The sequence below is a fragment of the Necator americanus genome, chromosome III, assembly GCF_031761385.1.
Source record: "Necator americanus strain Aroian chromosome III, whole genome shotgun sequence".
NCBI classification, from domain to species: Eukaryota; Metazoa; Nematoda; class Chromadorea; order Rhabditida; family Ancylostomatidae; genus Necator; species Necator americanus.
In genome coordinates, this window is record NC_087373.1 from 25,215,749 (window position 1) to 25,228,114 (window position 12,366).

The window sequence follows — 12,366 nt, forward strand, 5'->3', positions numbered from 1 at the left end:
CTAGAAACATCATCGACTGGGACCTCTTCGCTTAGCTAGGCGGCTTTTGGGGAGAAACCGCGATGAACAACATCGACGATGAATACAACCGGTTTGTAGAGCAATTTCACCGTTGCACGGTGGAAGTTCTAAAACCACCAAGAGACGCCTGTCTCTATAAACTTTATTACGTCAGCTTGGAGAAGCAGAAGCTGTATGCAACTGTGAGCTCATTTCCGAGCTAGCGAGGTTTTACAAAGGAGCGATAAAAGAATACCTCAAAAGGAGAAGAGCGGTGGTGTTGTCTGAAGCTTCAGAGGCGGGAAGGAGAAATTGCCCGCTAATCGCAAGACGAAGATGACTGCTTTCTGGAAGACAAATAAAACAGCCAGTGTATTAAGGGGAAAGTCAGAGGTCGTTCCTCCCGAAGTCCGACATGCCACCACGTCGGTGAAAAATCGCACTACACGCTATCTAAACAAAATCAACAGAAGAACCTACCACTAGTCTTTACTAACGCACTACCGAGGCTCTTCACTTGTTATCTGTTGGGATGCAAGGCTCCTAGGCAGTTAAAGGCAAACGAGATCACACTGTTCTATAAGACGTAGGATTCACATGACATCGACAACCATTACCCAATTTACTTTTTGTTTGTCACCTACAGGTTCTTCATAAGAATAATCCTAAGCAAGATTGGAAGGAAATTAGATGAAACACATCAATACGAGCGAGCAGGTTTCGCAAAAGGGTTCAGAGCGAATGACCACATACATACGGCTTAAAAGTGGATGAAATATCGCTGATTTCCTTAACTATGTGTACTTGAGTCTAAAAGACTCAAAGTCTCGCAATTGTGCAGGCAGTTGCGCTTGATGTGAGATTCTTGTTAGGTACAATAGGACTGCAAAGGGCGAGAAAGAGTCCTACAATCTCGCATTCAGCGCAACCGCCTACGTAGTTGTACCAGACATACCAGATTGTAGGTTGCTTTGATCCGACGGTATCTTTCTTCTCTCGTGCAATGTTTCAGCGCAGTCAGGTTCTTGGCTTCACGAAGATTAGCTGCAACCAAGTGCACTGCAGATGCACAGACGCATGTGCGCCTAACCACTTACATTGAATAAGAGCTTATCACTATTAGGTAGAGCACCAAATAACTTCCTCCCATCTACATGGCACCCGTTGTTATTGCTTACGTTTACAATCGGCTCCTAGGTTGGTCCTTAGATAGCAGTCCAGTGTTGTAGGCGTTAGTTTAATTTTTTTTTGTTTCCTGTTTTTTAAAGAGTTGGCAGAGGAGCTCAATACGTCACAGTCACAATAAATCATCATTATAATGAATGTGTGAAAAACAAAACGGAAGTTGTTTATGACTCAGCCTAATAAATTATCTTGACATACCAACTTACAGTCCAACTTATCCTTTCCTTGTCTGACTACATTGGAACTGTTCAAAAGTAGATAAACAATAACGGTGTTTGCAATACGTACAACACAGTGGAAGCACACGTCACCCATCCAATTTTACAATGATACATATGAGTAATTTTATAATAGGTGCTGTGTTTAAAGTTTCTTTGATCGCAACAAATGCGAACAAAGCTCCCAACATTTCACTGCAACACACGGAATAGCTCAAGTCGCAAAATCAACTACCCACTAAACTATTCATATATAGAAAAAAAGAAAGACGTATTATTCACTAGGCGGCATTTCTTCCTTCGGCATTTCTCCGGATGAGTAAAATGGGATCCAAAGGTATTTTCCTAAAATAATACACAATAGAACCACAACAATGATAAATATGAAAACTGAAAATTGACGAACGCCCAGTCTATCTGCTACGTACATATATATATATATATATATATATATATATATATATATATATATATATATATATATATATATATATATATATATATATATATAGTCCGGTCAAAACGACATGAAGCACGGCGGAGTTACGCAAGCGGCTGTGCTCAAAGTGGTGTGTTCTTTTTTGAACCAAACACCAACGCTAGATAGCTGTGATGGATCAAAATTGGGAACTCAAAAGAAGACGAACCTCTGCCAAATTCCTTTCATCCTTAGCGAAAAAAAAGACGATTCGACTTCACTCAAGGGAAAATTCTATGAAGTTGACAAACGACATGTGCTAATGCCTGTGCCTAAGGCTGCCCGCAGAGTACACAGCCGCGCGGGCGGCGCCAGTCGCATTGGTCTGCACTTGATCGTTATTGAGCGCCCGCAATCGCGCGCTCAATAAACACCAAACAGCCGGCCGAGCCTGCGGCGCGGCCCGCGCGGCTGTGTACTCTGCGGGCAGCCTAAGAAGTTAGGTGCGGTTCAAATGCTTTGATTTTATACTGTAAGGTCGTGAAGGCATCAGCACAACTACTCGCGGGTGACCAGCATATCATAGTAGTTCAGCCTGCCAGCTCCCAAGCAGAGAACGGGCTGAGAAAGAGTCTAGCGATGCTTGCTGGGGATTCGTCATGCACGCAACTATAACCTAAGTGGGGAGCACTTGTATCTTTTCGGAGGTAACGTTTTTGCGTCCCTGTGCAGCAAATTCGCATGCGCAGAAACTGCATTGGTTTTGGTAAAAAAAAAAGTAGTCTCCATACTGTGTTCCATTCTGTTTTCGGTGGATATAGGTGTCGAAGCTTGTACCTATACGGATAAAGGATAAAGGATAAAGTGTCTGGCGTTAATCAATGCGCCCCCACGTTCACTTCAATTGAGAATCGTTTGAGGTTTACGAACGCGTAACTGGCCTATACAATTACTGTGGTGGCTGACTGATGTCTCAATTCAGTGTTTTTATTCTCCCAGACACGTCTGGTACCAATTTATCGACCCCGTAGGGATGAAGTGCTTGATGAGCACTAGGGCGAATTCGAACCTCCGATCGATCGTGCAGGAAGTGGAACCTCTAGCCGCAATCTTGAGAGAGAATAAAAAAGAATAAAATGTCGAATTAACTCAACTTAATTCCATGAATTTTTGACAAGTAAACTTCTAGTTAATTTTAATTTTCAAACTTAAGATGTTTCTACTAGAAAGCAACTTTCACTGCCTCTTTGCCCATAGAAATTACGGGTTTAGCATAGATCTTTATGCTCTGTAATGTTGAAACCAGGTACATTTCCGCTCACCGTATTTTTGCCTTTCGCGCACTACCGCAGTCCTTTCAAATCTATAACGTTCAAACTCCTCTTGACTGAGGGTCATAAAGAGGTAGACCTGGAACATCGAAGCTGATTCCCTGTTGAAAGAACCTATTTAGTTTTAGTATCGAAAACCAACCGAATACATTGATGGTCCAAGCATTGCTGATGATAGCATAGCAAACACAATGTACAAGTGCGCTTGTGGGTATCGAAGGAAAAATCGTCTAAACAGATGTTTCATCCCATGAATTCATCCTCCCACAGAACAGAGGGGAATGATGGACTTCACATACATTGTAAATAAGCTTATGCCTACCTTACAAAAGCTGGTGGGAACCGTTTTTGTTGCTGGAAATAGGTGGCTCGGTTTCGGCGAAAGCTGAGCACTCCATTAATTGTTTTTATCGTCACTAGCACTTTTTGCATGTAGACACGCCAAAATTATAAAAATTCCTAAATTATTAAAATTGAAATGGCTCTCCTATCCAGGATCACCTTATATAGTATCACAATCAGTGTCCACCATTCTTGTATATTTCGAATAATCCGTATTTAAAAGAAAACATTAAAAAATTCTCCAGAAATTCGAAGAATCCTTATATTCACTGCATCATAAGACTGTACAACACTAAACAACAGATTCATTCTATTCTTTAACAAGTCATCGTCAACAACTTGGTGGAACATGAGGAAATAAGATGCTAAGAACAAAACCTAAACTATAGCATTGATGATCTAAATCCTTCGGTATACATAGACGGCATCAATCCCTTCCCCAATCTGTGCTACAGATTTGAATTGTTCGCATTCCGGAAGCGGAAAGCGGCACGCCAACAAGGAAGTGCCTGATCTCATTTCGCTAAGTTTTGGCAGCATATCAGTCATCTAAAACAAAGATTGTTCAGAAGCTATTTAGATGGCTCATACTTTGAAACAATTTTAAAAGTGTTCAGTATTCAAATAAATGAAATCGAAAATCTATGGCTACATGTATCTGTATTTTTATACAAATCCACGAACCCATTTGGAGCACACTTTGCAAACAGACACCTTGAACCGAAACTGTAACGCAAGCACTTCGCTTTGCAACATCGATCCGCTGGTCGACTTTATCAATTTCCATCACATTTTTACTTGCAATTCAAAATTGCCTGTTGGGATTCTACGAACATTGATTAGTAATTCACTTACTTGATTCGCCACTACGTATCTATCACCGACAAGATGTAGAATCATTGAAAAATTGAAACTACAGAACCATATACTATCTCAATTACTATTTTTGTACTTGAACGAGAAAAAATAAAAAAATAAATAAAGCTAAGATATTAATTAAGATAAACTAGTGGGATATCTATGTCTGTCCATTGACCTACATAAATAACTGATAAAACAGCAGGAGAGTTTCCAAAATACAAGTTATATGTAGGCTGTACCTACCTTCGCATTCTGTTAAAACAATGAAACTAGGGGGAAATGAACGAATGCAGAGATATCACAGACACCTTGATTAACACTTCATCTCTACAGAAAGGACAACCTACCAAGTTTTCGGCGCCGAATATCACAGCAGTGTTGTAAGGCTTCAGATCAGTATAGAAAATATTCCGCCTTCGGAACTTTGCGGTTTTACTCAGCCCATCTCTTGCAGCTCGGTACTTCGAATAGACGACGAGGATTCCATTCAGCTCTACACCAGTACTCGTAATACCTTCCGAAGCGCACTGGATTACCTACACAAAGGGAGTCAGTATATCTCAAAGACCAAACCGAGACATAATATATAAACTAAGAATTAATGCAGTACAACCCAACCACCAAATAGTCAACAAAAAAAGCAATGACAAAACTAATTACACTGTTTACCTAATGAATTTTGTAGGACAGTATTTTGTCATTTTGTGTAAGTAGGTAGCTACAAGTAATTTCCTTCACACTCGTAACATGAAATTCGTAACTTATATTTTTCTAGAACGAGAACTCTCGTCCAGTTTTCTCCCCAATGTTCCCTACACTTCAAGTATGTAAATGTCGAGATAAGCCATTGTGCTCGCACGTATAATAATAGGATTATTCAAAAAAGTAGCAATCAGTGGCCGGAACCTTTCAGCGAAACGAAATATAAAATCAATACTTGAATTGTTCATATCGTCAACAAAATCTGATTACAACGTGGGTAATTATTACAAAGAATAAGACGCTAGAGCAACTTTTAAATACTATACTAAGTGATAAACATCTTATAGTACATTAAAACTCCATCTGGACTAGCCGTATTAGATCCTTCTGTTAACATCATACATTGAGCAACAACTGAGAACAAAAAAAAACATCTCAACTGAAGGAATGGTCACTGTGTGAGATATCTACAGACGCAAGTGAATACATGAGTTAGCTCCTCGGCAACAAGTTCTGGTGAGACAATTCATAATAGCAAAGGCTTTAAATTATTAAGAAGGAGACAATCCTATGCATATTGAAAAATTAAATATTACGTACACCTATGGCAAATAGTACGTCAAGACAACCGAGTAAGCCTACTGTTGAGTTTCCACAAGAGCAGCAGCAGAAGAAACCGGTGCTATGAGTCGATTTAGGCGTGCTTTTCGCAAGAGAGTTCGTGTCGTCTTTTGAGCTTTCTTCTGCTTTTTAACTCTCTCCATCAAATCTTGTCCCCTATGCGTAACACCATCACACTGGTCCATTTTTGATAGTAAAGACTCCAAATCTCCTTTTCGTATTGGCTTCACCGAAATGTCACGAACTGCACGGAATTGGCCACAGTTGTTAACGTGCTCGTTTTCAAGACGAAAGTAGTTCCAAATGAAACGTCTGAACACCTCTGCAGGCGCAGTCAATGTCGTGAGGAAATCTGAGTCCAATGTCCAAGCTTCGCCAAGAGACACATTAAGCACCCACGAGAGACGCAACAGAAAATCTTGTAGAATTGCAGCGTAGTAGTAGTACTTGCTTCCATAAATCATTTCTTCGCGAAGTAACGGTGCTTCCTTTGGCGCACGAGGATCAATGAGACCCCAGTCCATGAAAATGTCCCATAAGAAAGTGTAAGTGAAGGAAAGGATGTACGATGCAATCCATATGTAGAAAAACGGAGACGTCCCATTCGGGTCCGACTTTTCAGCCCATTTATTGAGTGCTCCACAGGCTACCACCAAGTAAGTAGTGGAATATTTTCCTGCATTAACGAGATGAGGATGTACGCGCTTAGTATCGCGATAACGTCGAAGGCACTGCATGAAACGCACGGTCGCAGGTATGATTGACACGAATGAGCGTACGCCTGATGCTGACATGCACATGTCCTTACCCGTAGAAATGTCAACATATCCCCAAGGCACAATTCCAGTGGTCGAGTTCATGGTCCTTACCGTCAAGAAATTGTCGAGTGAGTAGTCAACTTCAGTAGAGTAGAAGCACAAGAAATACTGGAAATCGAGGAAGGTTGTTGTGAGTGAATTCATTTGGTCACCGAGCCAGAAATCTGTGAAGGTGACGAAGTGAAGAGGAGCAGTGAAGCACTTATAGCAGTGCTGGATTAGCCACCATCTGGACTTCTTGTGAAACAAATAGTTCGGCTTTGAAAGAGGATTAAACATAATCAGAGCGCATATGATCATCAATATGAGTGGAGGGGCAAACGCAGGTATATGTAGTAGATGAGCGTACAAATAAGCAAGCACTGCTGCTGCCCACAACATGATCATGAAAGCTGCGATCTGCATGAGGGTCTGGTAAGAGAGGTGATGTCGAGGATCGACTTCGAAGATCAGTACATGGTTCACTCCTGCACCTGCCCAGCCAGCCATGTTAACACCACACATGAAAATAGACAGAAACAAAAGGAATGGACCACGGAATAGTCGCACTGCCACCCACTGAGGCTCATTCGGACGCGCTGCAGCACCCCACCAAGAAAGAAGAATGGCCAAAATGAGAATTACACTCGCTCCCATGAATAAACCAAGGGAAAATGTAGTAATCGGCTTCTGTTTCTCAGAGAGGGGAGGGACTTTGAGACGTTTCATGCCCGCTTGGCGATTTCCACCTTCGAGTTCATTGATTACTGAAGTTTCTACATTGTTGATCAAGGTTTCTATCTCACGGTTCAGGAAAAATGAACTCTTTTCGACTTTATTGATTCGCCAATCAAGTCCACGTTCGTTTCCGGTTAACTTGTCGTGCTTCTTCAGAATCTTGCGAAATCCCGTTCCATTCAACTGCTGATAATTTTGGACTAGTACAAGACTAAGGTAAAACTCCGAAAAAGCAAGTTTCAGCTGTTGACTTGTCTTCGTTGTTTCCTTATGAAGTTTATCACGAGTGCCAAATCTTCTTCTTAATGTTGTCGGCTCGGTACGCTCTTCAACAACTTCTTTGAACATTTGCAACTCAGACTGCAGTTCATGGTACTTTCCCTGGGCCTCAGCTATCTTTTGCGAGAAAAACAGATTGATCTTAGTAAGCTCTTTTTCGCATTCATTGAAAAATTTCTCATCCATCTGTGCGACATGCTCTTCTCTTCGGTCTTCCTCTGATGGCACTTCCATCATGTTGTCATATAGCAGATTCTTCAGTGCCTCATAGTCGATGTACTGCTTCCGCCATTCCGGCGTCAAATGGCTCGCCAACTGCTCGCCGAACTTCATCTGAAAAGATCATATTGGAAGAGGGAATGAATAACTCACTACACGTCCATCTCCAGATCCTAGATCAATGAGTGGGCCTTGCTTCGGTGTGCATTCGGCTAGAGCGCGTGACACGTTTTTCAGTTGTGGAAGGGTTGCGGGCACATAAGGTATGCAGACGCGACGCATCGCTGGGGCGACAAACGGGATCGCTGCGAAGGAAATACCAATCGCTGTCGCTCCGGCAATTCCGGCAACAATCAAGCCGCTAGTCGCACCCATTGTGCCACTGAAAATACACACTAGCACCCCGTGATTGAAACTACTCAGCAAGAGGACGCCCTTCAAATTAAAAATTGGTAATTATCTTCGTTACCAAGTTGAGATGGAACCATTTGTAACTTGCCATAACTCAAAAACTCATGCGGTGAAGAGTGCGAGTTTGCAGATTGCACACACGAAAAAAGAACTAATTTAGGAAAAAAGGGGATTAACAGTAACTCTCCATAGAGTGTGGATTTTGTTTACGGAATGAGAAGTATATTTCCGCAGATTAACGGATATCATAGGGAAAGTTTATGTTGTGAAGAAACCAAATTGGTAAATGTTCATTATTTCAGGGTAAAATAAATAGTACCTGGAATCATAAGAACTCCAAAGTCACGCGTATGATATCCAATCTCCCGCAGAAATATTCTTCTATCCGAAAAAAAAACTAATCAAATACCGAATAACTCTCAGTCGCACCTTAAATACTATGCATACTATGCATACTAGATTAGATAGGTGCATGCTAGGTTAGATACTATGCATAAAATGCTATTTGATGCATAGTATCTAACCTCATCCTTAACAAAACTTGGAGGTACAAAGTGTAAACCCAACCTCCCCTTCTCATTTTTCTCAAGTTGTTATGAACTCGAATAACTACTCAAAAAACGAGAACAGAATATATAACACATTGCAGAGTTCAGAAAAAAAGCGACACAAAGCTTCAGAAAATCGGTGGCGAGAAGTAATGCGATATTTCACCACCCCTTTTTCTTTCGTGAAATATAGGAGTTTCGGTGTAATAACTAGAAGTTAAATTTGAGTTAGTTAATGAAGATAATGTCGGGATTACCATCTAACCATCCATCGTCTATTTCAACCCTTTCATAGCAGAGTCGGTCATATGGCCTTCATTATTGAGTTTTAAAAAGGGAAAAACGGAACTGAAAATGCTAATCCAACAATATTTCCACGAACTTTAAATTTATCTACACTACCACATCATCTCCCACCTTCGAACTAGTATGAATAGCTGACCTAAGTTACCAAGCTTAGTGGAAATATTTTATTATGCACAGATATTATGCTATATTTAAAAACGGTGGGACGTGATGATACTGGATTTATTACATCATAACACCGGAATTATCTGGTTTCAGCAAGCAAAGTCAAATGTTGGTAAAAAGGAACTTCTTGAGAAGTTACTTCTATGTTAGTAACCAGATATCCTTTATTGTTAACTCATGTGTGCAATCTCTATAATTAAAAATGCCTCCCACAACTAGAATATAAATCAAAAGTTAGAATACCATGAGAAGAAAAGAAGGTATAAGCAGTGTGTCTTGCTAAGATCCAATGTAGGCATCATCTTGCGCCAAGAGTAGGGTATCAAATCACGTCGGAGATGTGCAAATTAAACAGGATTCCCTGGCTAAACACGCTTTGAAAGTTATACATATATTGCTCCAAGTAACCCAGATAACCACATTACTCTTATACATGACTTGAGGTTCCCTTAACATCAGATTTCGAGTTAGTTTTTGCTCCAAACACTGACCTTTTCCGCGCATCATTATCCGTAAATTAGTTTCAGTTGAGTAGAGAAAAGCTGCTACAAAGTCCAAACTAATAGAACCTCCAAAGAAAAGTTAAGTTGTTCGCCTGCACTGGGTCCAGCGAAAATGAAATCTGTTCGCTTTGCACACCTCAAGCTTTTTTCATTCAATATAATTGCTCAGAGGGCAAAAGTGGTCATCGAATCAACAGCTTTCAGAAAAAGAACAGAAAACATCGCGATTAGAGGGGTAATCGGTGCCAACAAAGAACAGTTCCCAGAAATGTAGGACAAACCCACCTTTCAAGAGAGAAGGGATTAGAACCACCTCTTCAACCAAATCCACAAAGAATCAACAGCTTCGATAACGTCACTTCATACGAAGAGCCCTGAAAGAGTTAATACTGTAGGACAAAAACTCAAACACACATGTCAACTTAAACGGAAGAACTGGGCAGAAGTCATGCAGCAATCATAGGTAAGACAGTGGAAGCAAGACGACTTCCCTTTGTGATATATATTAAATTATTCGGAGTTGGGAAGGAAAAGTTACAGGAAAGGCAAGACATAATTGAAAGTTCCCCCAAAACGCCTTCGTCCAAATAGTGACGTTCGTTTGAAAAGTCAAGGGCTTCCCAGGGAAATCCTTCAAAGATACGAATGCGGATAGTTCCCTGCTCACCATCAATTCACGTACAACAAAATATTCAACGAACTGAAAACTAATTTACTGAATGGCGACTTTTACCACGTCTGCATGAAGAAAAGGAATGCAGAGAAAAAAGCATGATGGGAAAACGATAGAGCAAAGGCGTCAGATTATAACAACGCACCAGTTGCTGAAGAGGACTACTACATTTACTGGTATATAACCGTAGTCAAGTAATGAACCTTCTATTTGCCTTTTCAATCTGAAACAGACTGGTCTACAATGGACAAATAATTTTTCCAAGAAATAATACATAAAACAGCATCTTCTTCCCAATCCTTTTCCTGGATGCCTCTCCAAGTGTTAGAGTACCGGAATAGCGCGTGCATCGAGGTCTTACGACGCCACCCTATCGCGGTTATTGTAGAGTCGATTTCAAGTCGAAAATTTCAAAAACCTTCGATATTGAATGTGTGTTGGGGCTCGCACAGAGCCTGCTTAACCAGGGTCCAGCCGTAGGCGATTTTGCGATCCGTAGAGTCGATCCTAACGGGATATAGAGTCGGCGTAAAACATGTCGACACGACGCGTCCACTGTGTAACGTCAACTGAGTTCTCTGTAGTGTACGAAGAATTCTGCGCACCTCTTTCTCCTTGCTTTCTATGGTTTGTAATTTCTTTCCTATGTGAGTGTGAAAATAGGATTACGGAGCCGTAATTAAGTCATCTTATCACTCGTTTTGCTGTTACGAATCTTAGTTTACAAGGATTTAATCTTTGTTCCTTTTTTTCGTGAAAATGTAGGGGATTTGCATCTTTCGTAATTGTCATATCACGAAAACACTTTTTCTTTGAATCGATAGTTTTCTTTGATTCTAGGGCATCTCCCCAAACACTTCAGTTAGCAAGAATTGGGTTTCTGCCCTCGCCCCGTCTATGTAAGTGTGCCAGTTAAAATTCATCTAGGGGAGATTTTGAGGTTTTATTATGACCACGACTAACCACTGAACGCTAATCATGCACAATTATACAGAAGTAATAATTAATTAATTTTAGCGTATCCCTACAAACTAAGGTCGTAGGGAGCAATACAAGCGATAAAAGTAGCACAGAATGACTTCACTGAGGCCACGTAATCCTATCCATGCATTACTATATTACAAAAAACATGAAAAACAATGAAAAGCAAAAAGAAAAGAGTTCCAGAGAGTTTTCAGGATACTGTAGAGGCAGCTGCCTACAGCGAAGAAGCATGGCGCAAATACGTTACAGCACGTTTCACTCTGACTGTACCTACAATAAACCTAAACTAAGGCTTAAATTTTAGCGCTCATTCATTCATACATTCTACCTCACGACGGTGAGCATACAGAAAAGCAGCAGCGCTATTTGTATCACTTGTGTTGCAATCCAATCCCAATCAAGCGGAAAAAATGGAGAAGCCAGCCTTATTTATCACTCACTAGTTATTAATCGTGACTTTGAATATGGATATTTAGAACAACAAAATTTCACCTCATAAGAATCTGGAACCAAGTGATATCGGAAAACTAAATGACATATTATGACGTAGAAGTAAGGAGGTTAGGGTCGCAAAACAACCGAACTATGATGAGGAACATGCTTTTCAACTTTCGAGATCCAGGTGTGTCGTATCAATGGGGTACAATGAGGGACGAAAAAACTGCATCTAGTGCAGTGTGCGGACAAGTAACAGATAAATTCTGCAAATGCGTGGAAATGTTGAAATAACTCCACATATAGACGGAGGCTCAGGATTGAAATAGCCCTCCACATGCTAATTAATTTTTCAATTAATTTTCACAGCTCACCGGCTCGGCCAGCCTTTGATAGAAGTGCGTACAGTTCTAGATCGCAGACTGACTTTTTCATTAGCATTTGGCGCGCATCACCATCTATCATAGTAGCAGCTCCGCACCAGTACAATACTTACGGCACTAAGTAGGGTCTGAATACACCGCTTGCACAAAAGGAACCAGCGAAAGCAGACGATTCTGTTAAATACATCGATTAGCAGCACACATCATTGGTCTTTGAAAATATCGCCGATTTTAGAAAACCTGAGAA

The 12,366-nt window shown here is 40.7% G+C and overlaps 2 protein-coding genes across 3 annotated transcripts; both read right to left on the minus strand.

Annotated features, from left to right (window-relative positions):
- Positions 1-1,677: 1,677 nt before the first annotated feature.
- Positions 1,678-3,584, minus strand: RB195_010874 (uncharacterized protein; the record flags this gene model as incomplete). The annotated part of the gene is made up of 4 exons (XM_064192051.1): positions 1,678-1,748; positions 3,144-3,231; positions 3,295-3,382; positions 3,475-3,584. 4 exons carry the CDS (start codon positions 3,582-3,584, stop codon positions 1,678-1,680), a joined length of 357 nt encoding a protein of 118 aa, XP_064049634.1.
- A 309-nt stretch (positions 3,585-3,893) lies between these two features.
- On the minus strand, positions 3,894-12,306 carry RB195_010875 (uncharacterized protein; the record flags this gene model as incomplete). Of its 2 annotated transcripts, XM_013453141.2 has the most annotated exons (8): positions 3,894-4,043; positions 4,703-4,891; positions 5,735-7,825; positions 7,865-8,093; positions 9,930-9,959; positions 10,004-10,018; positions 12,111-12,146; positions 12,233-12,306. In XM_013453141.2, 8 exons carry the CDS (start codon positions 12,304-12,306, stop codon positions 3,894-3,896), a joined length of 2,814 nt encoding a protein of 937 aa, XP_013308595.2. The 2 variants fall into 2 exon arrangements, with proteins under 2 accessions (XP_013308595.2, XP_064049635.1); XM_064192052.1 differs by lacking the exons at positions 9,930-9,959; positions 10,004-10,018; positions 12,111-12,146; positions 12,233-12,306 and having other exon boundaries at positions 5,714-7,819; positions 7,865-8,086.
- Positions 12,307-12,366: the final 60 nt, after the last annotated feature.